The sequence below is a fragment of the Hyperolius riggenbachi genome, chromosome 1 (genome assembly GCF_040937935.1).
Source record: "Hyperolius riggenbachi isolate aHypRig1 chromosome 1, aHypRig1.pri, whole genome shotgun sequence".
NCBI classification, from domain to species: domain Eukaryota; kingdom Metazoa; phylum Chordata; class Amphibia; order Anura; family Hyperoliidae; genus Hyperolius; species Hyperolius riggenbachi.
This window is the reverse complement of record NC_090646.1, coordinates 408,204,124-408,226,882: the sequence shown is the minus strand read 5'-3', so window position 1 is coordinate 408,226,882 and position 22,759 is coordinate 408,204,124. Positions and strand designations below refer to the sequence as shown.

At 46.2% G+C, this 22,759-nt stretch overlaps 1 protein-coding gene across 2 annotated transcripts in view; it reads right to left on the bottom strand.

The window, feature by feature from the left end:
* GLIS3 (GLIS family zinc finger 3) overlaps positions 1-22,759 on the bottom strand; it is a 619,418-nt gene that overhangs the window by 415,800 nt on the left and 180,859 nt on the right. For both annotated transcript variants that reach the window (XM_068271394.1, XM_068271395.1), the window contains exon 4: positions 14,528-15,635. In XM_068271394.1, the coding sequence (XP_068127495.1) occupies positions 14,528-15,635 (1,108 nt within the window). The remainder of the gene's footprint in view (positions 1-14,527; positions 15,636-22,759) is intronic.

The window sequence follows — 22,759 nt, the reverse complement described above, 5'->3', positions numbered from 1 at the left end:
TAAAGAGTAACTGTTAGCCCCCAAAGTGAAATTTAAATCTCTATAGCAATGTTTTATTTAGTATTTCAGTGAGCCAAAAAGCCAATGCAGAACTTAAAAATCAATGTAATTTTTATACTATGTAGCCTTTTGGACAAGCTCCGGACGCAAAGCCGCATATCAGATACTGCTTCAGCATGCAGAGCATGCCTATGTCTGCCCGACCCCTCTCTCCCCCAGGTGCCGATCTATTCTCACATCAAACAGCTGATCGCTCTGACACGGAGAGAGCGGGAGCACTTACAGTGCCGCCACCGCAGAGCAGCCGCCGAGTCACATGTGAGAGTGACTCGGCGGCGGCTGCTCTGCGGTGGCGGCGCTGTAAGTGCTCCCGCTCTCTCCGTGTCAGAGCGGTCAGCTGTTTGATGTGAGAATAGATCGGCACCTGGGGGAGAGAGGGGTCGGGCAGACATAGGCATGCTCTGCATGCTGAAGCAGTATCTGATATGCGGCTTTGCGTCCGGAGCTTGTCCAAAAGGCTACATAGCAGTGGTGCTCAGCAGAGCTCGAATATTCGAGTAGCTCGAATATTCGAGCTCTTTTTCAGCTATTCGAGCTCGGTATTCGAGCTCCGAATAGCTGGAGCTATTCGAATGGGTTATCCGAGTACACTCGAATAGCCCATTCACTATTCGAGCTATTCGAGCAACCCGGCGCTATTCGAGCTCGGTACCGAGCTCGAATAGCGTCATAGCCCAGATTGATGTCCTTAGAGCCAATCAGAGGGCTCCCAGGCCCTCTGACGGCAGCCAATCACAGAGGGGGACCCTGGCCAGCCCCTACCCTATAAATAGCGGCCGCCATGTTCCGTTTCTCCATGCTTGCCTGAGACTTGTACAGAGAGAGAGTTGCTCCTTTGTGCTTTGGCTTAGCAAGTGCTCTATTGTGATCATTTACCTAGCGTTTTTGCTCACCTACACCTGCCATATACACCTATATTGTTGTTAGTTAGATAGACATTGTATTTTAGTTAGTAGCTTGTGTGTTACATTAGAGACAGGCAGCTGCTGCAAGCTTACAGGTTTAGGCCTCAGGGGGGCCTTGCCTCTGTGGGCAGCTGTCCTCTGTTTATTTCTCTCATCTATACCAGTATTTCTGCTGTCCTTTACTAATAGTATTGTAGTTATACTGTACTAGGAGTAGGACACTCACTGACTGTCACTGTTTATAGGCTACTAGCTAGCTCCTGCGTGTGTGCACTCACTCACTGTCTGTGTGTACACACACTCTATTTCCTTCTGATTACTGATAGATTATTGTTAGTTAGTTGTACTTACTTACTACTTACTCTTACTGTACCCGTAGGGACACTCACTGTCACTGTTCATATAGGCTACTAGCTCCTGCGTGTGCGCACTGCACTCACTGTCTGAGTGTACACACACAACACACACTCTATTTCCTTCTGATCGCTGATTGATTATCGTAATTAGTTAGTTCTACTTACTGTTACTACTTACTCTTACTGTACTAGGAGTCTAGGACACTCAGTCACTGTCCATAGGCTACTAGCTCCTGCGTGCGGTCACTCACTGTCTGAGTGTACACACACCACCCACACTCTATTTCCTTCTGATCGCTGATTGATTATTGTAATTAGTTAGTTCTACTTACTGTTACTACTTACTCTTACTGTACTAGGAGTCTAGGACACTCAGTCACTGTGTTCATAGGCTACTAGCTCCTGCGTGCGTGCACTCACTGTCTGAGTGTACACACACCCACACTCCATTTCCTTCTGATCGCTGATTGATTATTGTAATTAGTTAGTTCTACTTACTGTTACTACTTACTCTTACTGTACTAGGAGTCTAGGACACTCAGTCACTGTGTTCATAGGCTACTAGCTCCTGCGTGCGTGCACTCACTGTCTGAGTGTACACACACCCACACTCCATTTCCTTCTGATCGCTGATTGATTATTGTAATTAGTTAGTTCTACTTACTGTTACTACTTACTCTTACTGTACTAGGAGTCTAGGACACTCAGTCACTGTGTTCATAGGCTACTAGCTCCTGCGTGCGTGCACTCACTGTCTGAGTGTACACACACCCACACTCCATTTCCTTCTGATCGCTGATTGATTATTGTAATTAGTTAGTTCTACTTACTGTTACTACTTACTCTTACTGTACTAGGAGTCTAGGACACTCAGTCACTGTGTTCATAGGCTACTAGCTCCTGCGTGCGTGCACTCACTGTCTGAGTGTACACACACCCACACTCCATTTCCTTCTGATCGCTGATTGATTATTGTAATTAGTTAGTTCTACTTACTGTTACTACTTACTCTTACTGTACTAGGAGTCTAGGACACTCAGTCACTGTGTTCATAGGCTACTAGCTCCTGCGTGCGTGCACTCACTGTCTGAGTGTACACACACCCACACTCCATTTCCTTCTGATCGCTGATTGATTATTGTAATTAGTTAGTTCTACTTACTGTTACTACTTACTCTTACTGTACTAGGAGTCTAGGACACTCAGTCACTGTGTTCATAGGCTACTAGCTCCTGCGTGCGTGCACTCACTGTCTGAGTGTACACACACCCACACTCCATTTCCTTCTGATCGCTGATTGATTATTGTAATTAGTTAGTTCTACTTACTGTTACTACTTACTCTTACTGTACTAGGAGTCTAGGACACTCAGTCACTGTGTTCATAGGCTACTAGCTCCTGCGTGCGTGCACTCACTGTCTGAGTGTACACACACCCACACTCCATTTCCTTCTGATCGCTGATTGATTATTGTAATTAGTTAGTTCTACTTACTGTTACTACTTACTCTTACTGTACTAGGAGTCTAGGACACTCAGTCACTGTGTTCATAGGCTACTAGCTCCTGCGTGCATGCACTCACTGTCTGAGTGTACACACACTAAATTTACTTGTGATTACTACTGATTATTGTAACTGCTAGTTGTACTTCCTGACTGTTACTACTTACTTACTGTACTAGGGGACACTCACTCAGTCACCTCACCAACCAACCCACTCCATTAAAGTACCCCACTTTTCACCCGCCCTTTTACAAAACTTTTGTCTATACGCCCAAAACATTTAAGATGTCTGGAAGTGGCAGCCAGCGCGGTTTGGGCAAGGGGAAGGGCAGCAAGGGAATCAGGAGGAGAGGGAGCAGCATTGTGGCAAGCCACGGCCGCAGGCGCGCCACCATGCACAGTTCCGCAGCAGCAGCAGCAGCGTCAGTGGCTAACATTCCTCCCATAGCCACTGGCCGTGGACGCCTTGGGCGCCGCCCAGCAGGAGCATCTGCAACTCACGCTGCAGAGACACAGCAGCAGCAGCGTGTAGCACCTGCTCCCATTTTCCTCCAGCCGGGTCGGAAACGTCCCATTGAGGAAAAGGATGCAGACACTGTGGTGCAACTCATGACGGAGGATGAGCAGCCCGCCATCAGCTCTGCATCCGAGGCCTCCACCCTCACCACCACCACCACCACCACCACCCCTGTTCGCAGCAGCCGCCCAGCAGGGCCTGGGGAGGAGGCCAGTTCACCGTCAGTTGGCGACCTGTCATTCAGCAGTCTTTTGACCCCAGGCATCATGAGTCAATTGTCTGCTGTTGTTGGCGATTTTGAGGAGGAGATGCTGATGGGCACTTTGGGGGATGAGGGATTGGACAGCAAGACTGTGGCGACAGTCAAGCAGCCCATCCATGCATCAGGAGAGGAGTTTGGGGGGTCCTCATCCCAGCAGGACATGTTTCAGGAGGGGGAGGATGATGATGACCCGGTGACAGACAGAGACTGGGTGCCACCACCTCCAGGGGATGTCGTCCTCAGCAGCTCTGAGGAGGAGGATGCTCTTGTGGGCCTTGCAAGGAGGCGCATCATTGCAAGCATTGGCAGCAGCAGTAGGCAGGTCCCACAGCCTGCTGGTGTCTCAGGCTCAGCAGCAGCAGCAGCAGCATCTGCCAGTACCACCACCAGCCGCACCCAAGCCCCCCAAGCCCCACCCCCAACCACCACAGGGAGACAGGCAGCAGCGCTTCCATGCCGTAGGGGGATGTTTAAGTCACCAATCTGGCGATATTTCACCATGCCCACTGTGTACAGCAAGTACGCCACTTGCAACCACTGTCAGCGGAAGTTGAGCAGAGGTGCAGACCCCTTAAAGTTCTGCACCAGCTCGCTCATCAACCACCTTGCGGCTAAACATTTCCACCAGCATGAGGAGTTCCAGAGGCTGAAGGCATCTGGTGCTGGCAGTGGCACCACACCCATCACTGCACAGCCTTCAGCAGCAGCAGCAGCAACAGCAGCCACCCGCCCTCCTGCTCCTCCAGCAGCACCAGCAGGAGTGCGGAAACGCACTGCTCCTCCCCCCTCTGCAACTCCTGCCGCCGACACTGAGGCCTGTTCTGGCAGCCAGTCCTCAGTGGCCTCCTCTGCTGTGTCTGCTGATTCCCGTGTCAGCAAAAGGCCACGCCAGAGCCTTTTGAGCGAGTCCTTCCAGGGGGTGGTTAGGGCTCTGCCTCCCAGCAGCCGTCGCGTGCGGCAGCTGAACGGCTTGCTGGCACGGGCCATGTGCTCCCAACTCCTGCCGTACACGCTCGTGCAGGAGGGGAGCGACATTCGTGCGCTGCTTGCTTGCGCAGCCCCAGACTGGCAGCTCCCCAGCAGACACTTCTTTGCCCGCAAGGCCATTCCTGCACTGCACCGCTTTGTGATGGCCAATGTGGAGCGAGGGCTGGAGCACGCGGTTGGTGAAAGGGTCCACGTCACCATGGACTCCTGGAGCAGCCGCTTCGGGACAGGCCGCTACCTGTCCTTCACTGTCCACTGGGTCAGCTTGGTGGAAGGGGGTGAGGATGGGAGAGCAGCAGCGGGCACAGCAGCAGCAGCAACACAGTGGGTGGTGCCACCCCGCAGGGTCAGGGGAACTGCAGCAGGTTCCTCCGATCCTCTGCCATCCTCCGGCACACCTGGCCAAACCCCCCGCCTCAGCAGCAGCATGAAGGCCCGCCACTGCCAAGCGCTGCTGCACTTGGTCAGCCTTGGGAAGACCAAGCTGATGGCAGCCCATGTGTTGGCCAAACTCCAGGAGCAGGAGAGGATTTGGCTGACCCCCAGAGGCCTCAGAGTCGGAGAGGTGGTGGCCGACAATGGGGCCAATCTGGTTGCCGCAATAGACAGGGGAAACCTGACCCACATCCCCTGTCTTGCCCACGTGCTGAACCTGGTGGTGCAGAAGTTCCTGCGCACCTACCAGGGGATGGGCGAACTGCTGGAAACGGCAAGGAATGTTGTGCGTCACTTCCGGCGCTCGGCTGCAGCCTGTGCGAGCCTGGAAGACGTGCAAAAGGAGCTGGATCTGCCACGCCATCGGCTGATCCTTGACGTTCCGACTCGCTGGAACTCCACCCTGGCGATGTTGGAGCGTCTGGTTGAACAGAGGCACGCTGTCAAACAGTACCTTGCCCTGGCCACTGTTTCCGCAGCTCAGAGAAGGGACAAGACCAGCAACATCCCGTCCATCGTCCCCGATGATGACTGGAGGCACATGCAGCAGGTGTGCTTTGTGCTGGCTCCCTTCCTGCAGGCCACAAACATGGTGAGCAGGGACCATGCTATGGTCTGCGAGTGGGTGCCCCTGGTTTCTCTGCTGAACAGGGCCCTCGATGCTTTGCTGGAACAGGGAGCGGCAGCCTTGGACCAGCAGGAGCGGCAACCAGCTGCGCAGTCCACCTCTGAGGGGGAGGAGGAGGAGGACTTGGTGGAGGTCCCTGACCTGGCTGCTGATGAGGGGGATCAGCACAGCGCAGCTGAGTTGGTGCGGGGGTGGAGAGAGGATGAGGCGGCAGAGGAGGAGGATGAGGACAGCACTGACGTCGATGTGCCAGCAGACGTGGCCCGCCTCTTCCCAATGGCAGCGCACATGCTGACGTGCCTGCGCAGGGACCCCAGGGTGATCCAGATGAAGCAGAGGGAGGACATCTGGATCAGCATGATGTTGGACCCACGCCTCAAGGGGAAGTTGAGCCAGTTCCTGCCGCCTGCAGGAGGAGACCCAGCGCAACAAATAAGGAGCTTGCAGCAGGCCCTTGTTGAGCGCTTGGAGGAAGCCTTCCCCCAGCCTTCCACCCCCACTGTCCAGCAGCGAGCACAGAGGCAGCAGCAGGTGCCTGCATCCAGCAGCAGCAAGCGCCCCACAGACCTGCTGTCTCTCAGCCACGAGCTCTACAGGACTGTAGAGGCTCCGGCAGCAGTGACTAGAGAGGAGATGCATGCAGCAGCATCCTCCTCCGGTCACAGCCAGCGCCTGACCCGCATGGTGGCTGACTACATGGGGTCGTACAGCGGGCTTGACAGCGATGCCCCTGTTGATCCCATGGAGTATTGGGTCAAGCGCATGGAGATCTGGAGCGAGCTGGCGCAGTACGCCCTGGAAGTGCTGTCCTGCCCCCCTTCCAGCGTGCTGTCCGAGCGCTGCTTCAGTGCAGCTGGTGGCGTGGTCACCGAGAAACGCTCACGTCTGTCTCACAAGTCTGTGGACAGACTGACGTTTCTCAAGATGAACCAGGCGTGGGTGGAAGGCGAGTTCCTGGCCCCTGTTGTCGGCGAGAGGGGGACATGAACTGGCTGCCGGAACCATCGTTAATGTGCCTTACCACCCTTTACCACCTCCTGGCTCCTGCTCACTAAGCCAGCCTGGTTCACTTTGACTATTACGTCGCCTGCAGCCACACATTTTACACCTACAGTGGGCTGCTGTGTACTGCCCTTCTGCTGTCTGTCTGTGTTTCCCACTGCCAGGGTACACAGAATTACCTTCTTCTGCTGCCACTCTGCCACCAGCTATTACGTCAAACAATAGCTATATTGGTTGCAAAACCAAAACCAAACAAACCATTAAAAAAAAAAAAAAAAGGTTTAATTTTTCTGAGGTGCCCGGGTTGAAAACTGTGTTGTCCCAGTTGTGTATTGGACACAATGTGGGCTGCACGACCGCTGTCTGGGACCTCCTGTTGTGTTTATTTACAGCCCTGGTATCACCGCTAGGTACCAGGGCTATTATGTCACGCTGCCTACCTGCTGCCACACTCACACTACTCCTCCATACCTCCTCCTGCTGCTGCTGCTGCTGTCTGTCTGTGTTTCCCACTGCCAGGGTACACTACACAGATGATTTACCTTCTGCTGCCACTCTGCCACCAGCTATTACGTCAAACAATAGCTGCTCACATTACTCCTCCATTCCTCCTGCTGCTGTTGCTGTCTGTCTGTGTTTCCCACTGCCAGGGTACACAGAATTACCTTCTGCTGCCACTCTGCCACCAGCTATTACGTCAAACAATAGCTATATTGGTTGCAAAACCAAAACCAAACAAACCATTAAAAAAAAAAAAAAAAAGGTTTAATTTTTCTGAGGTGCCCGGGTTGAAAACTGTGTTGTCCCAGTTGTGTATTGGACACAATGTGGGCTGCACGACCGCTGTCTGGGACCTCCTGTTGTGTTTATTTACAGCCCTGGTATCACCGCTAGGTACCAGGGCTATTATGTCACGCTGCCTACCTGCTGCCACACTCACACTGCTCCTCCATACCTCCTCCTGCTGCTGCTGCTGCTGTCTGTCTGTGTTTCCCACTGCCAGGGTACACAGATGATTTACCTTCTGCTGCCACTCTGCCACCAGCTATTACGTCAAACAATAGCTGCTCGCCTACTCCTCCATTCCTCCTCCTGCTGCTGCTGTCTGTCTGTGTTTCCCACTGCCAGGGTACACAGAATTACCTTCTTCTGCTGCCACTCTGCCACCAGCTATTACGTCAAACAATAGCTATATTGGTTGCAAAACCAAAACCAAACAAACCATTAAAAAAAAAAAAAAAGGTTTAATTTTTCTGAGGTGCCCGGGTTGAAAACTGTGTGGTCCCAGTTGTGTATTGGACACAATGTGGGCTGCACGACCGCTGTCTGGGACCTCCTGTTGTGTTTATTTACAGCCCTGGTATCACCGCTAGGTACCAGGGCTATTATGTCACGGCGAGCTGCCTGCCTCATTGACTGCCTGCTGCCACACACTCATCCTCCTCCTCCTGCTGCTGAATTTACCTCCTGCTGTCTTTGTGTTTCCACTGCCAGGGAGCACATACAATGGCGCTTCCAACATGCGTGCGCCCACCAGCTATTTGTTACGCTCAAAAATAGCTGCATTTCTTTAAAAAAAAAATTGAAAAGAGAAATACGTGAAGAAGAAGAAGACGATATTGAAAAAGAAGGAGAAGGAGAAGATGAAGATGAAGAAGAAGATGAAGATAAGATGAAGAAGATGATGAAGAAGAAGATGAAAAAGAAGAAGAAGATGAAGAAGATGAAGAAGATGAAGAAGAAGAAGATGAAGAAGAAGAAGAAGATGAAGAAGAAGAAGATAAAGAAGATGAAGAAGATGATGAAGAAGATGAAGAAGATGAAGAAGAAGAAGAAGAAGAAGATGAAGAAGAAGAAGATGAAGAAGAAGAAGAAGAAGAAGATGAAGATGAAGATGAAGAAGAAGAAGATGAAGAAGAAGAAGATGAAGAAGATGAAGATGAAGAAGAAGAAGAAGATGAAGATGAAGAAGAAGAAGAAGATGAAGAAGATGAAGAAGAAGAAGATGATGAAGAAGACAATATAGAAGAAGAAGAAGAAGATATAGAAGAAGAAGATCGAGAAGAAGAAGAAGAAAGATAAAGAAGAAGAAGAACAAGTATATACAGTAACACTACTGAACAAAATTAAGGACACAACTTCTCTTTCCACATTTTTTTTTAAAGGAACATCCCCACATAATCACTTGCTGTTGTTACTTGGAAAAAAAGATGTTTCTTGCATCATTCACCCTCAAAACAAGTGTTGGAAGCTATTTAAGGCCAATTCGAATAGTCAGCTCGAATAGTGAGCTCGAATACCGACTCGAATAGTGAGCTCGAAGTCCGAGGTCGAATCGAATAGTAAAAATTATTCGACTCGAATATTCGACTGACCTCGAATAATTTACTATTCGAATTCGACCAAACTCGAATTTTAAAAAGGGGTATTTGAGCATCACTACTACATAGTATAAAAATTACATTGATTTTTAAGTTCTGCATTGGCTTTTTGGCTCACTGAAATACTAAATAAAACATTGCTATAGAAATTTAAATTTCACTTTGGGGGCTAACAGTTACTCTTTAAGTCTGCATGAGTGGATGAGGTGTCTACAATCTACTGTGCAGGGGAAAAAAGTTTTCATGGCATTAAAAAAATACTTACAAAAATATTTACATATTATTAGTATTGATGAGCACAGCTATTGTATAATCCTAATTTCACATCATAATTAACAATTATGATGCATAAGCATAATGCAAAATTTCTGAAAAAGTCAAAACCAATTTGACTTGTAAATATAATCAGGAACCGTAATTTCACATTTTGGAATAATTTTCCCGTAATTTTGTGCTGACCTTAGCAGTTAATAGCATAGTCCCTATACATGCTAGCTTTACCAAAATGACAATGTAATCATAATTGTGTATGGCCGTAAATGTGAACATGTATGCAAAACTTTGCATAATCTTAATTAGCAGATTACGATCATCACAAATTATTAGATGGTTTATGTGATGTTTTGGGGGTTCCCATTAGTACAGCACGGTGAATGTCACGGTTAGCAGTGCGGTGATGTAGGGGGCGATGGCTGGTGACAAATGGTGGCACTCACTAAAGTATAGTAAGCCCTGGCAAAGCATCTTTAAAAGACTAAAAGAACATGATGTGGCTCTTAGGCAATGTTCTTCAGACTACCCAATTGCCTACTCACACAGGGGCATAACCACAAGGGAGCAAGCCCTGTGATCACAAGGGGGCCAAGAGTTGTAAAAGGGGGCCCCAACTATACTTCACACCCCCCAATAAAGGGGTTCATCCTTCTGATCAGATGTTTTTGTGGCTACACTTGTTATAACTGTGAAGATTATGATGTCCCCACTTGTTTCATGACCCCTGCAAGGTGGGCCTCCAAGTTGAGAGGCAATGGAAAAGGTTTGCCCCTTGGGGGGCCCCATCAAAGTTAAAGATGGGATAACACTAAGCCTCGGCGATCCAGCGCTGGAAGCCTCTGAGCATCAGGGAGGTAAATATTTACCTACGGTGATCCAGTACAGTAGTGGCTTTCTGATTGGGCTCAGGCAGAGATAGCTGAGCCCGATCGGGTTCAACTATTTCTGCCGGAGCCTGATCAGGAAGCCACTACTGCATCTGCGCTAGAGCTGGGAAAGGTAAATATTGCAGGCACTACTGCTCCTGCACCACAGCCGACATCCTTGTTGGCTGTGGTTTTCGGGGAGCCAGCTCTGGATCCCTGAGGTTTAGAAGGATGGGGAAGCCTCATTAGGATGCAGAGGCTTTCCCCTCCGGAGGTAAGTATCCCCGGGGGAAGGAGGGTTCCTTACTGATTCTCTTTAACAAATCGGTGGTCTGACAAGCATTCCCTAAAAACCACAGTACATTCTTTTGAAGTAACTCTGGTTGCCAAATCTTTGCTCTTGGATGAACTCAAGACTACACCAGTGAGATCGTAAGCATATACTTCTTTACTTCAAACCCATTGATACTTCCATTGTACAAATTAAGCTGATTACAAACTAACACGCATTCAGTTTGACTAAAATAATGGATACCTCATATTGGGAAAATATCACATTACTCTTATGGAGGTTTATCCCTTTGTTATATCGGGACATCTAGAGACCAAGCTACAAATTGACCTGTTTTAATCTGAACGTATTTACTGGCAACAGCACACACTGGTCTGCATAGGTGCTATGCTGTGAAAAATTTCCTTTTACTGTGATCTTTGCAAATGATACTACGTATGATCTCCTGTTTGCACTTATGTCTGGGCACATGTATCATTTTTGGTATTCCATATTGGATGACAGCAAGTCTATAAGTGGGCATAACTTTCTGCATGTAACATCATATGCATTAAATAACGTGAGCTTTCCTTTGCTTAAAAAACACTGACCTAGTGTGCTTACAGAAATTAAGTTTGCTTTCACTGTAAAGATCCATTTGAAAAATCTGCTTTGGAAATTGTGTCATATTGCATACAAATTGTCAAACTGACTGCAAAAATATTCATTAATTTGTGGCAAACTATAAAACCAACAGCAGCTATAGCTCTGTCACAGTTGAACTGTAAAAGGTGTAATCCCTTTTTTCCATACTAGCAGAACAATTACTATTACAACCCTAATGCAACATTTTATACCAGTAAGAGAGGCTTGCTAAAGCACTAGCAAGTTTGCTAAATTAAGTTTGAGATTTTGGATTTTGGCAGCTATCTTTCTCCAGGGCCATCCCAGTCACATCTGGAGAGGATTTCTGAGCTCTCTGTCAGGCTGCTTTTCCAATTCTTGCATGGCTGTCAATCAGACCCTCTACATTGGGCTTTGTCCTGTCTCTAGTTTTGTCATGTGCGACTCATAGACCCTGGTGTCTCATGAGGTTAGGAGTTGTGATGCATTTGATATTTACCAGATGTTGCTAAGGCAGCATAATTTTCACCCCTGACGGACAAGAATGATATTTGAGGGAGCTTTATTTATTTAATCATACCAAGAACATCAGATGAAAGGCAAAATGTAATATTTTTGATCTACCTACAGTTTCAAAAAAAGAAATGTCAGCAGCAACTACAAATTTTTGAAGATTGGACAGGTGTTATTGAAACCAGATGAGCATTTCTTCGCTTAATCAGAGAACAATTCACTGGGCATTTTCTTAAGACCTTAAATCTACACCAGGGTTTGCCACTTATCTAAATGCTTGGTTATGTAGCCAAATAAGCAGGACCAAGAGACAGTTCTCCTTTCATCTGGAGTCAGTCACAGAAGCTAGAAAATACTTTGTGCTAATCTCATGAAAGATGCTTCTGCCCAAATTAACTCGTTTAGGGTCAGTGGCACTAGAATTTCCCTTGTTCACAGATGACATGCTGTAGGCTCAATTATGTTCAATTTGCAGTTATTTTATAATGTAAGGTAAACTCATTTCCCTATATTTATCTATCCGACTGACAATAAAACATTACTATCATTATCTTCAGTTGCAAAGTGCCAGCATATTATGCAGTATATCACAATCAAAAAATAGGGATTGCAAATTAAAAACCAACATTCAGTTAAAACTCGTGACAAGGGAAAGAGAGGAGGGCTTTCTTGATGAAATAAATTGACTCCTCAGAGAGGAGCGCCCTGGATATTACCAACCCTTGTGGGGTTACCTGAATAGAGCAATCTAAACCAACACAGGAACCTAAATCAACATATTATTATCAACCTAAACCACTTGAGTTGCTACCACCATCTACTGTAACTTAACCATTTATGTGTTTTTAAAGTGTACCAGAGATGACGAATCTTCAACGTTTTATACATACCTGGCGCTTCCTCCAGCCCCATCCCCACAGATCGCTCTTACGCCACTGTCCTCAGTCTTCTCTGTCTTCAGTACCGGGTCCCATAACTTCGGCCAGTCGCAGCCAGTCTGAGCAAGTGCAGTGCGTTCTCTCTGTCTCTCTCCAGTGGGGAATAGTACTGTGCATGTGCAGGACAATTTTCCACTGGAGAGAGACAGTGGGATCGCACTGCGCTTGCACAGACTGGCCACGACTGGCCAAACTTACGGGAGTCAGGACCCATTAAGGAAGACAGAGAAGACTAAGGATGGTGGCGTGGGAGCAATCCATGCGGATGGGGCTGGAGGAAGCCCCAGGTATGTATAAAACTTTGAAGATTTGTCATCTCTGGTTTCCTTTAATGTTCTTTAACATATTGGGCTCACTTACCCTTCATTCTCCCCTTTTGTCTTTCCATCATTATAGTGTCCTCTGTTATGGTGCTCTACATTATACTGTCCTATAATTAGGGTCGGTGTTTGAACTCGGGTCGCCATAAACTTGGACCCAATTATGGCTGTTTGAATTCAGGCCTTTCCAAATGGAAAAACTTATGATAATTGCCGGACAAATTTTGGACTTTTGCCACAATTCTCATAATGCTCAGCGGCCTTGATTGAGGAGGTTTTCAGATGCAGTTCTGCAGCATTTTAAGAGGGGCATTAATGTTAATGAGGTTTTTAAAATAAAAACCTCATTTTTGGGAGACTTCAGAGTGTGGTTAATTCACCGCAATCCAATTGCAAAGTCATCCATGGATTACTGCATGACTTGTGCCTACGGATTATGAAGTAATGCAAGTCTATGGCGATGCAGTTAGTGTGAACGACAGACAACAATGCAACACAAAACATGTGTGGACTGACGGGAATTCTGCTGATGTACTTCCTGTTCGTCAGGGAGTACATCACTGAACGTAGTGCAGGCCTATGCATATGACTCTGTCAGCGCACTCTGCCGTAGGGTCATATGAAGTGTGGTTTCGTGCAGTGCGTTGATCCCACGCCTCCCCTGTAATGGGATCACCAAACTGCACAAGTGTGAACACAGCCTTAATGTCCATTTTTAGATGTTAAATACAATTTCTTACAGACTCTTCACATAAAATTAGTTACATCTGTATTAATAAAACAGAAATTTGAGAGGTATGCAGCATGTTTCCAAGAAAAAAAGGACATGCACTGCCGTGCCAAACTAAAATTTTTGATTTGTCAATAAATAAAATAATGTCCTCAATAACACACAAAAACCACTAGAAATATGAATGCAGCACTTAAAGGGGACCTCTAGATTTCCTTCATAGTGGCATCTTAAAATGATCACCAACTCAACAGTCACTCAAGCCAAAAAGTAACTATGACAGCCAGGAGAATAGGAAGATTGTCAAAGAACTTGGCAATAGCAATACCCACATTTCCATCTTACGGCAATCAACTTGATATCGGAGAAAAACATAACGTTTGTAATCGGACATTATCCTTTTAAACTACTGCCTTCTGAGTAATGTGGTAAGTAAGTATATAACATTTTAGAGATATTCTTAAACACATAGGGCTTGATTCACAAAGCGGTGCTAACTGTTAGCACGCCTGTGAAAACCCCCTTAGCACGTCTAAACAAGCTTTTCGCGCATAAAACTTTACGCGCGCAAAACTTTATGCGCATAAAACTTTACGCGCGTACTGCACAGAGCGCAGGGCGCTCCGCGCGAAGTGCCCATTAAAGCCTATGGGACTTAGCGCGCATAAAACTTTGCGCGCGTAAAACTTTGCGCGCGCAAAGTTAGCGCGCGATCTGATTGAGAAATCCGGTGCTAACCTACTTAGCACCCTGGTTAGCGCGTCTAAAGACTTTAGACGTGCTAAGTAGGTTAGCACCGCTTTGTGAATCAAGCCCATAGTGAGTGAAAAACACCAGATCTTAGACTAAATAAAAGTGCATCCATTTGAGTTGTATCTGCTATATATCTGCCATATATTGTAAATACTTTAGTAGATTGGACTTTAATGTGAAGTCATTCTAATAACCAGTACTTACCGTGCACTTATTTGGTTTTTCCCCAGAATGGACCCGCATGTGAATGAGAAGTTTATAACGTGCATTAAAGGGCTTGTATCTTCGGGGGCAGCCTGCCCAAAAACAAGCAAAGTCCTCCCCTTTTCTCTGGTCTATGTGAACTTTTTCTATATGCCGTACAAGTTCTTCCTGTTGATCATACAAAGCACTACAGTCAATCCATCTGCAGCAGTGCTTACCATTAAAGTCATCTATTTCCCCCTCCTCTTCAAGCAGAGGAACTTGTGCAGGAGGTGGAAGTGACAGCTGGTGAGACTGGTTTAACAAATCATGTTGGTGCATGTGTTGATGGGAATGATAGGGTGGTGGAGGGCCGTGATGTGGAGAGGGTGCGGCTAAAGGAAGGGGAGTTTGTGAAGACATTTCAATTGCATTATTTGGAAAGTCATCCACTCTTTCACTTTTTAAAATGCCCATTGTTTGTCCTTCATTTAGGCCAACTCCATGGCGAACTACCATATTGTTTATATTATCACTCTGCAATCTGCCTTGTTCCAAATGCTGCATACGCTGGTATTCGTTTCCAGGAACAGATACACCGTCACTGATGGCAAGAAGACTTTTCTGAGAGTTTGATCCAGTACATGTTGGAGGAATGCAACTTCCCCTGACGCCTAAAAAATGCCCATAAACTTCAGGCTGAGGTGACATGGTAGCTGGGGAAGCTCTTGATCCATTTATGTAAGCAACTAAAGAGGTTGGTGAAGTTCTGATAATGGAATTAAAGTCTATTCCTATACCATCAGACAAAGGAGACAACGAAAGGGCTCTTTTTTTTGAGCGTGCTGAATGAGATCTTGGAGACGAAAGTCGAGGACTAGGATATGGTGAAGAATTGTTCTCTATGCCAAATAAATATGAAGGCAATGAATTGGACACACTGTTGTTGGACATGGAAGTTCCAGGGGGAATGCTAAGCATGTCCCCTGGCTCACTACTATTCTGAGAGCCATGATTAGAAGGAAGAATCCTGTATCCATGGGACCACTCTTGCTTTACACTCATTGTAGAATGACTTTCTGACAGGCTTAAAGTTGTAGAGGCAAGTGACTCACGTGACATAAGAGACCTAAAGGGAGAGATAGGGGGAAAAAGCAACATATTCAGTTCTTTTTATTTTTTACATAAACATGATAAATGTATGAAATGTGGAAAAGGTGTGTTTTCTTATTTGGATTGCATATTGTTTGAGTTCTGTCAAACAGGGAAGTGTTTGTTAAGTGCTTTATTTTCCCATGGATCACAATACCTACTAAATTACAGTAACTGTCAGAGGGGACATTTCCACACAATGCGTGCAAGCTCATGAATTACTATCAGTTAATCAGTCTAGCTGAATAAAAATCTCTGCACTGTACAAACAACCTGAAAAAGTGTTGATTTGTGTGCTCCTAGTGCCATGTCTGCCAGCTGTTCTTAATCTAACAGTCATTTTATGTGTTCTACTTACCAGTCAAGTGCCAAATATTTGTTAAGTATACCAAGACCATTTTAAACCATAATGGCATAATTACATATAAAAGTGCCTCCTTTATAATTCATAATAAAATATATAATCAAATCTGAAGTAATAAGAGTGGTTTGTAAGCCCAACAGCCAATAACACCAACAGTTTTTGTTGTAAGGGAATTCTGCCATTCATGTCTATAGACACAGCAAATATCAGGAAGCCAGGGGCACAACAATAGCTCTTACAATCCCTGTCATCGTAGGGGGGTACGGGAACTGGGGGGGGGGGGAGGTCTGTACATAGTAATTGCATAGTGGCATTATTCATTACCTGCTCCCAGTGGCGATACAGGTCCTCTTCACTTACTCTCTAGTTTACAAGAAGCTGCATGGTGCTTGGCTGGCTGCACGGCACTTGCAAACTGAAGAGGAAGTAAAGAGGGACCTGCATCACCACCAGGAGCAGATAATATATAAAGCTACGCTGCCGCTCTGCATTATGTACAAGACTAGTGCAGTGATGCCACTGCGGGAAGCTAGGAGCTTTGGGGGTGAATTATGCATCAAGCAGCAGCCACACCCCTCATCCTCCCATTCCTATCTAATACATAGCAGAGTAAATGATTCATGTTTAAAGTGACACTGAAGCAAAAAAAAAAAAAACACGTATGATATAATGAATTGTATGTGTAGTACAGATAATTCATAGAACATTAGTAGCAAAGAAAATAGTCTCATGTTTTCATTTTCAGATTTTCAATAACATTGCATCATTCTCTAATAATTGCACAGCGGGAGAGATGGCAGCGCTTTCAAACAGAAGCTTTACCTGAGTGATTTATCTCCATGGATGTGCAGAGCTCCACAATATGGATTAAATTACACACCTAGCACTCAAAACAGGCAAAGGGGGGTGTTAGCTTCAGTAAATAATATGTGCACAGATTATTCCCTATTGGACTTCCCCACGGCGGTGACGTACCCCCTTGGGGAAGACCTAACACTAGTCTAGCGATAAAAGCATAATATTCCTCAGCTGCTAATCATAAAATGGTATACACATTTCATCAAACAGACAGACAGATAAATGACAGCGCTCAAGGCTGCACCTGAGATGTAGACCAACAGAGGCAATGCAAGACCCCACTGGAGCTAAATACATGCCTTGAATGCAAAACAGATGCAAATTATGTTCTAATTCTAATCTAAAAAACAAATCTAATATTTGCAGTTTACAAATTACACTCTGTATTTTAAATGATGAAACAGAGCAGAGCTAATGACCCTTTCAACTTCCTGGCAGAAAAACCTTAAAGGGAAGGTTCAGGGACAGTTGGTAAAAAATAAAAATCCGAATCCACTTAGCTGGGGCTTCCTCCAGCCCGTGGCAGGCAGGAGGTGCCCTCGGCGCCGCTCCGCAGGCTCCCGGTGGTCTCCGGTGGCCGACCCGACCTGGCCAGGCCGGCGGCCAGGTCGGGCCTCTTCTGTGCTCCATTGTGCATTCCACGCCGGCGCACTGACGTCATCGGACGTCCTCCGGGCTGTACTGCGCAGGCTCAGAACTACTGAGCCTGCGCAGTACAGCCCGGAGGACGTCTGATGACATCAGCGCGCCGGCGTGGAACGCACAATGGAGCGCAGAAGAGGCCCGACCTGGCCGCCGGCCTGGCCAGGTCGGGTCGGCCACCGGAGACCACCGGGAGCCTGCGGAGCGGCGCCGAGGGCACCCCCTGCCTGCCACGGGCTGGAGGAAGCCCCAGGTAAGTGGATTCGGATTTTTATTTTTTACCAACTGTCCCTGAACCTTCCCTTTAAGAAAACAAGAAACAGTGATAGACAGGTTGAGATAAGTGCTTCAGAAAATAGCATTGCTCTCTGACTAAATTAGTCGGAGAGCTCAGAAAAGCTCTTTTGCATAGATAACAACTGAAGTTTCTTAACTCTTATTGTACTGGAAACAATATGAGACTCATATCTGTGCTACTAATGTTCTATTTCTTAGCTGTACTACACATTCAAAACATTATCTCAAACGTTTATTTTCACTTCAGATTCCCTTCAAGAACAAGTCTGCCTTTTGCAAGCCCAATCAGAACATGTCTTCTTCATATCTGAATAAATCCCTACCAACTTGTGCCTAACACAACCAATCAAACTATTATACATATGACCCAGAGACCAAACATCATGTATCAAATTTGTGTATTTTTTCAAAAATGCAATTACTACACACTATATACACCCTTGATCCCCAAGTATTGCACTACCCCTTTAATACTTGAAGGACAATAAAAATTGAGCACCTAGCTACGATTATTTACTGCAATATTGCACTACTGATCCTACAACTGAAATTCACAGCAATCACCTATTCATTGGGTTCATTTAACAGTGCAGGTTTAAATTACAATACTTGGGGATCAAGGGTGTATATTGTGTGTAGTAATTGCATTTTTGAAAAAATACACAAATTTGATACATGATGCTTGGTCTCTGGGTCATATGTATAAATGTCTTCATATCTAACTGCTCTCTGGTGTCTAAAGTGAGTGGATGAGGTTTATAAATAAAATGTGCGCTACCTTCATTGTGCATGATATTTAGTCTAATATTTAGGGCACTAAAGATAATTAATGGAGAATATGGATATGGAGTATTGGATCAAGATAATAAAATTCATGGGTGAAGATAATGCACATGTAATTTATGCATACTAGTACACTGTACTAAGCTGATAAAGTCAGGGTTTATCTGCTCTATGGTTGTATTTTATCTGAAAAAAATGTTAAACATTAACAACATGTATTAGTGATCTGCGATAAAAAATATATATATATTGGGAGTGTCCACTGCACATTTTTAGGGGATATTTTTTCTGCCTTAAAGGAAACTTTGATATACCCCTGGTCTTGATATGCCCCCTGGTAATCTGGCTGGCCATACTCTTGTGCGCATGTGCAGCCCGGCCACACAAACAACCCTGTTGTGCTCCCGCAGCTGGGGGCATTGTACATACTGTAAAGGCACAGAGTGCTCCCGAGCAAGGGAGCGTGGCAGGGGCATACACACGACTGGTCACAGCTGGCCAGATTACCGGGTGGGATCTCAAGTGAACAGTTTGTCCCATTGTCACAGGCTGAGAGCTGGAGATGCTATCAGTTTGCCTGTGAGTAAATTCAGTCCCCTCTCCTCCTCCCTCCTCCCCTCTGCCTCTGAAATCAATGGCTAGTAACACCTCTCCCCTCCCCCTGCCTAGACTGAGCTCCTATAAGCTCTTGCTACTGTCTGAAAATGCCAAGGCACTGTGAAAAGCTGTGGGCGAGGCTTGTTTAGTTTATTGGGTATTAGAGTATTAAAACAAAACAAAACAAGTATTTGGCTTGAGGAATGCCCTATAAACTACATATGAAAGGAACACAAAGATCAATTACCTATCTGCACCCAACCCAAACTAACCAAGCAGGTGTGTCTTTAGGGCAAGAGATTCTTGGTTGTCAGGGCATGGAGTGCCCATCACAGTGCCCAAAATACTTCTGCAAAGGAAAAATGGTTTTTAAATTACCATTCTACAAGTTTAAAACCATTTTTCCTTTGCATATTTAAATTATATTTTTTCAAAAACTACATGGTCATAGCAATTTTGGTGACAATGGCATGTATGGGGTATTTGCTATTAAGCGCTAAAGTTAGCACAAAATGACACAAGAATGTAACGAAATTGCAAAATTACGGTTCCTGATAACGTTTACTAACAAAATTCATTACGATTTTTCCCAAAATGTTGCTTTATGATTTTGCATACTAATTGCGAATTATGATGTGAAATTACAATTGCGTGAAATTTGTGCTCATCACTATATGTGAATGACGTGTCACAGAGATCTGAATGTTTGGCGTGACGTGTCATGACCTGGAAAAGGTTGGAAACCACTGGCTCAAGAGGTACAAAAATATGCATTTAGCCTTGTCTATATTTCTTTATTCTTCTTTCTTCTGTTATATAGTTAGTTAGTAACTAACAGTTTAATAAATAAATGCATTCATATTGGAACATTTCAGTGTAATACTTCCTAAAATTGCATCCATTAAAAGGGAAGTTTTAAAAGAAACCTTCTGGCACTGCTACCTCACTGGCTGCCAAACTAATCCTATCAGTAGAATTTCCCTGTAATTTCTGTTTTAGTTAGAAAGTCATGTCTTGAGGGTTGTGGTGAAAATCTATTATTATTAATAGCAACTGTAGTAGTAGTAGCAGCAGTACTGTACTAACAGAAGTCATTAAATAAGTAAATACTTGGATAAGAAATAGCTTAACCTATAGCTTTCTCCATCACTATTCTGTAGTGCCCTCTGCTGTCCTCACAAATAACAATGATGCATGTGACTCTGCAGATGGCATCTTGATCACAGTGCTGCACTATTGTTCTGCTTTTATATGAATTCTATACATACTTATGTGCTCTGTACAGCACTATAAGGGGAGAAATCTCTACATTTCCAGCACCGTGGGCAGCTCACATAGTCCACAAATCCCCATCTGAAATGTTTTTTTGTCCATCTATTTTATGATGCCCCGTATATAAATCATTCATTTATAGTCAGTACTAGTGTTGGGCGAACGGTGTTCGCCACTGTTCGGGTTCTGCAGAACATCACCCTGTTCGGGTGATGTTCGAGTTCGGCCGAACACCTGATGGTGCTCGGCCAAACCGTTCGGCCACATGGCCGAACTAAGAGCGCATGGCCGAACGTTCCCCGAACGTTCGGCTAGCGCTGTGATTGGCCGAACGGGTCACGTGGTTCGGACCCCGAACGCGCTCTGATTGGCCGAACGGGTCACGTGGTTCGGGTAAATAAATACCCGAACCACGTCATATCTCCGCCATTTGTCTGTGGGTTTAGCTTTGGGTAGGCAGGCAGGGTAGTTCGCTCTCCAGCCACGCTAGCCAGGGTCCCCCCCAGTCATTGTGTGTCGCTGCTGGGAACAGTAGTACACCGCTCGCTCAGCCACACTATATATAGCATTGTTTACTGCCACTGTGTACCTCGCTCAGCCACACTATATATAGCATTGTGTTTACTGCCACTCTGTGTACACCGCTCAGCCAGACTATATAGCATTGTGTGTACTGCCACTGTGTACCTCGCTCAGCCACGCTATATATAGCATTGTGTTTACTGCCACTCTGTGTACACCGCTCAGCCAGACTATATAGCATTGTGTGTACTGCCACTCTGTGTACACGGCTCAGCCAGACTATATAGCATTGTGTGTACTGCCACTCTGTGTATACCGCTCAGCCAGACTATATAGCATTGTGTGTACTGCCACTCTGTGTACACCGCTCAGCCAGACTATATAGCATTGTGTGTACTGCCACTCTGTGTACACCGCTCAGCCAGACTATATAGCATTGTGTGTACTGCCACTCTGTGTACACCGCTCAGCCAGACTATATAGCATTGTGTGTACTGCCACTCTGTGTACACCGCTCAGCCAGACTATATAGCATTGTGTGTACTGCCACTCTGTGTACACCGCTCAGCCAGACTATATAGCATTGTGTGTACTGCCACTCTGTGTACACCGCTCAGCCAGACTATATAGCATTGTGTGTACTGCCACTCTGTGTACACCGCTCAGCCAGACTATATAGCATTGTGTGTACTGCCACTCTGTGTACACCGCTCAGCCAGACTATATAGCATTGTGTGTACTGCCACTCTGTGTACACCGCTCAGCCAGACTATATAGCATTGTGTGTACTGCCACTCTGTGTACACCGCTCAGCCAGACTATATAGCATTGTTTACTGCCACTCTGTGTATACCGCTCAGCCAGACTATATAGCATTGCGTACTCTGCCAGTCAGTGTGTATATTGCTGGGATCAGTAATACTCCACTCACCGCCAACCACTATATGAGCTCACCATGAGTTCCTCAGAGACCTCCGCTGTGAGCAGCACTCCCAACAACAGAAACAGCCAACGCCCCACGCAAGCTATAGCATCCACCCCAGCAGCCAGTGGTCAGCAGCAGCCCTCCCCGGAGGAGAACGTTGTGTCCATCGGTCCGTCGCCAGAGCGATTAATGAGGGCTGCCATTGAGGAGATGATGGGGCCTGATGTGGAGGAGGAGGTCTGGCTCAGGCCAGCATCCCAAGTTAATGTTGAGGACGATGAGGGGTCTGTGTCTGGGGATGTTGGGGTGGCAGAGGTGGTGGGTGGGTCAGACTCAGGAGAAGAGTTGTATGATGAGGATGATGATCGGGACCATCTGTATGTGCCTCAGAGTCCGACCCTGGAAAACATGTTGTATCGTGTGTTTAGGTACTAAAATCTGCGTTCCCACTTCCCAGTACTGCCCGCAGTGCCCGGGTCCACGGATCCATATAATTTTTTGGGCAGCACTATCAAACTGTGGTACTATGAGTGAGTTGCCATGGTCCTTCTGTGCTGCCTGTCACACTCACCGTCTGTCTGCAGATGGATTGTTCAACACACAGCTACGCCATCTGACATGTAGTCCTGGACCTTGACCATCTTCTCCAGGCGATTGGTGTTGGAGGACGTGGAACTGCCCGATTGCTGTTCTGTGGGCTGCTGCATGGGTGTCAGAAAATGTTCCCACTCCAAGGACACTGCCAATACCATTCCCTTTTGGGCACTAGCAGCAGCTTGTGTTCTTTGCTGCCCTCCTGGTCCTCCTGGGTTTGCTGAAGTCAGTCTGTCGGCGTACAACT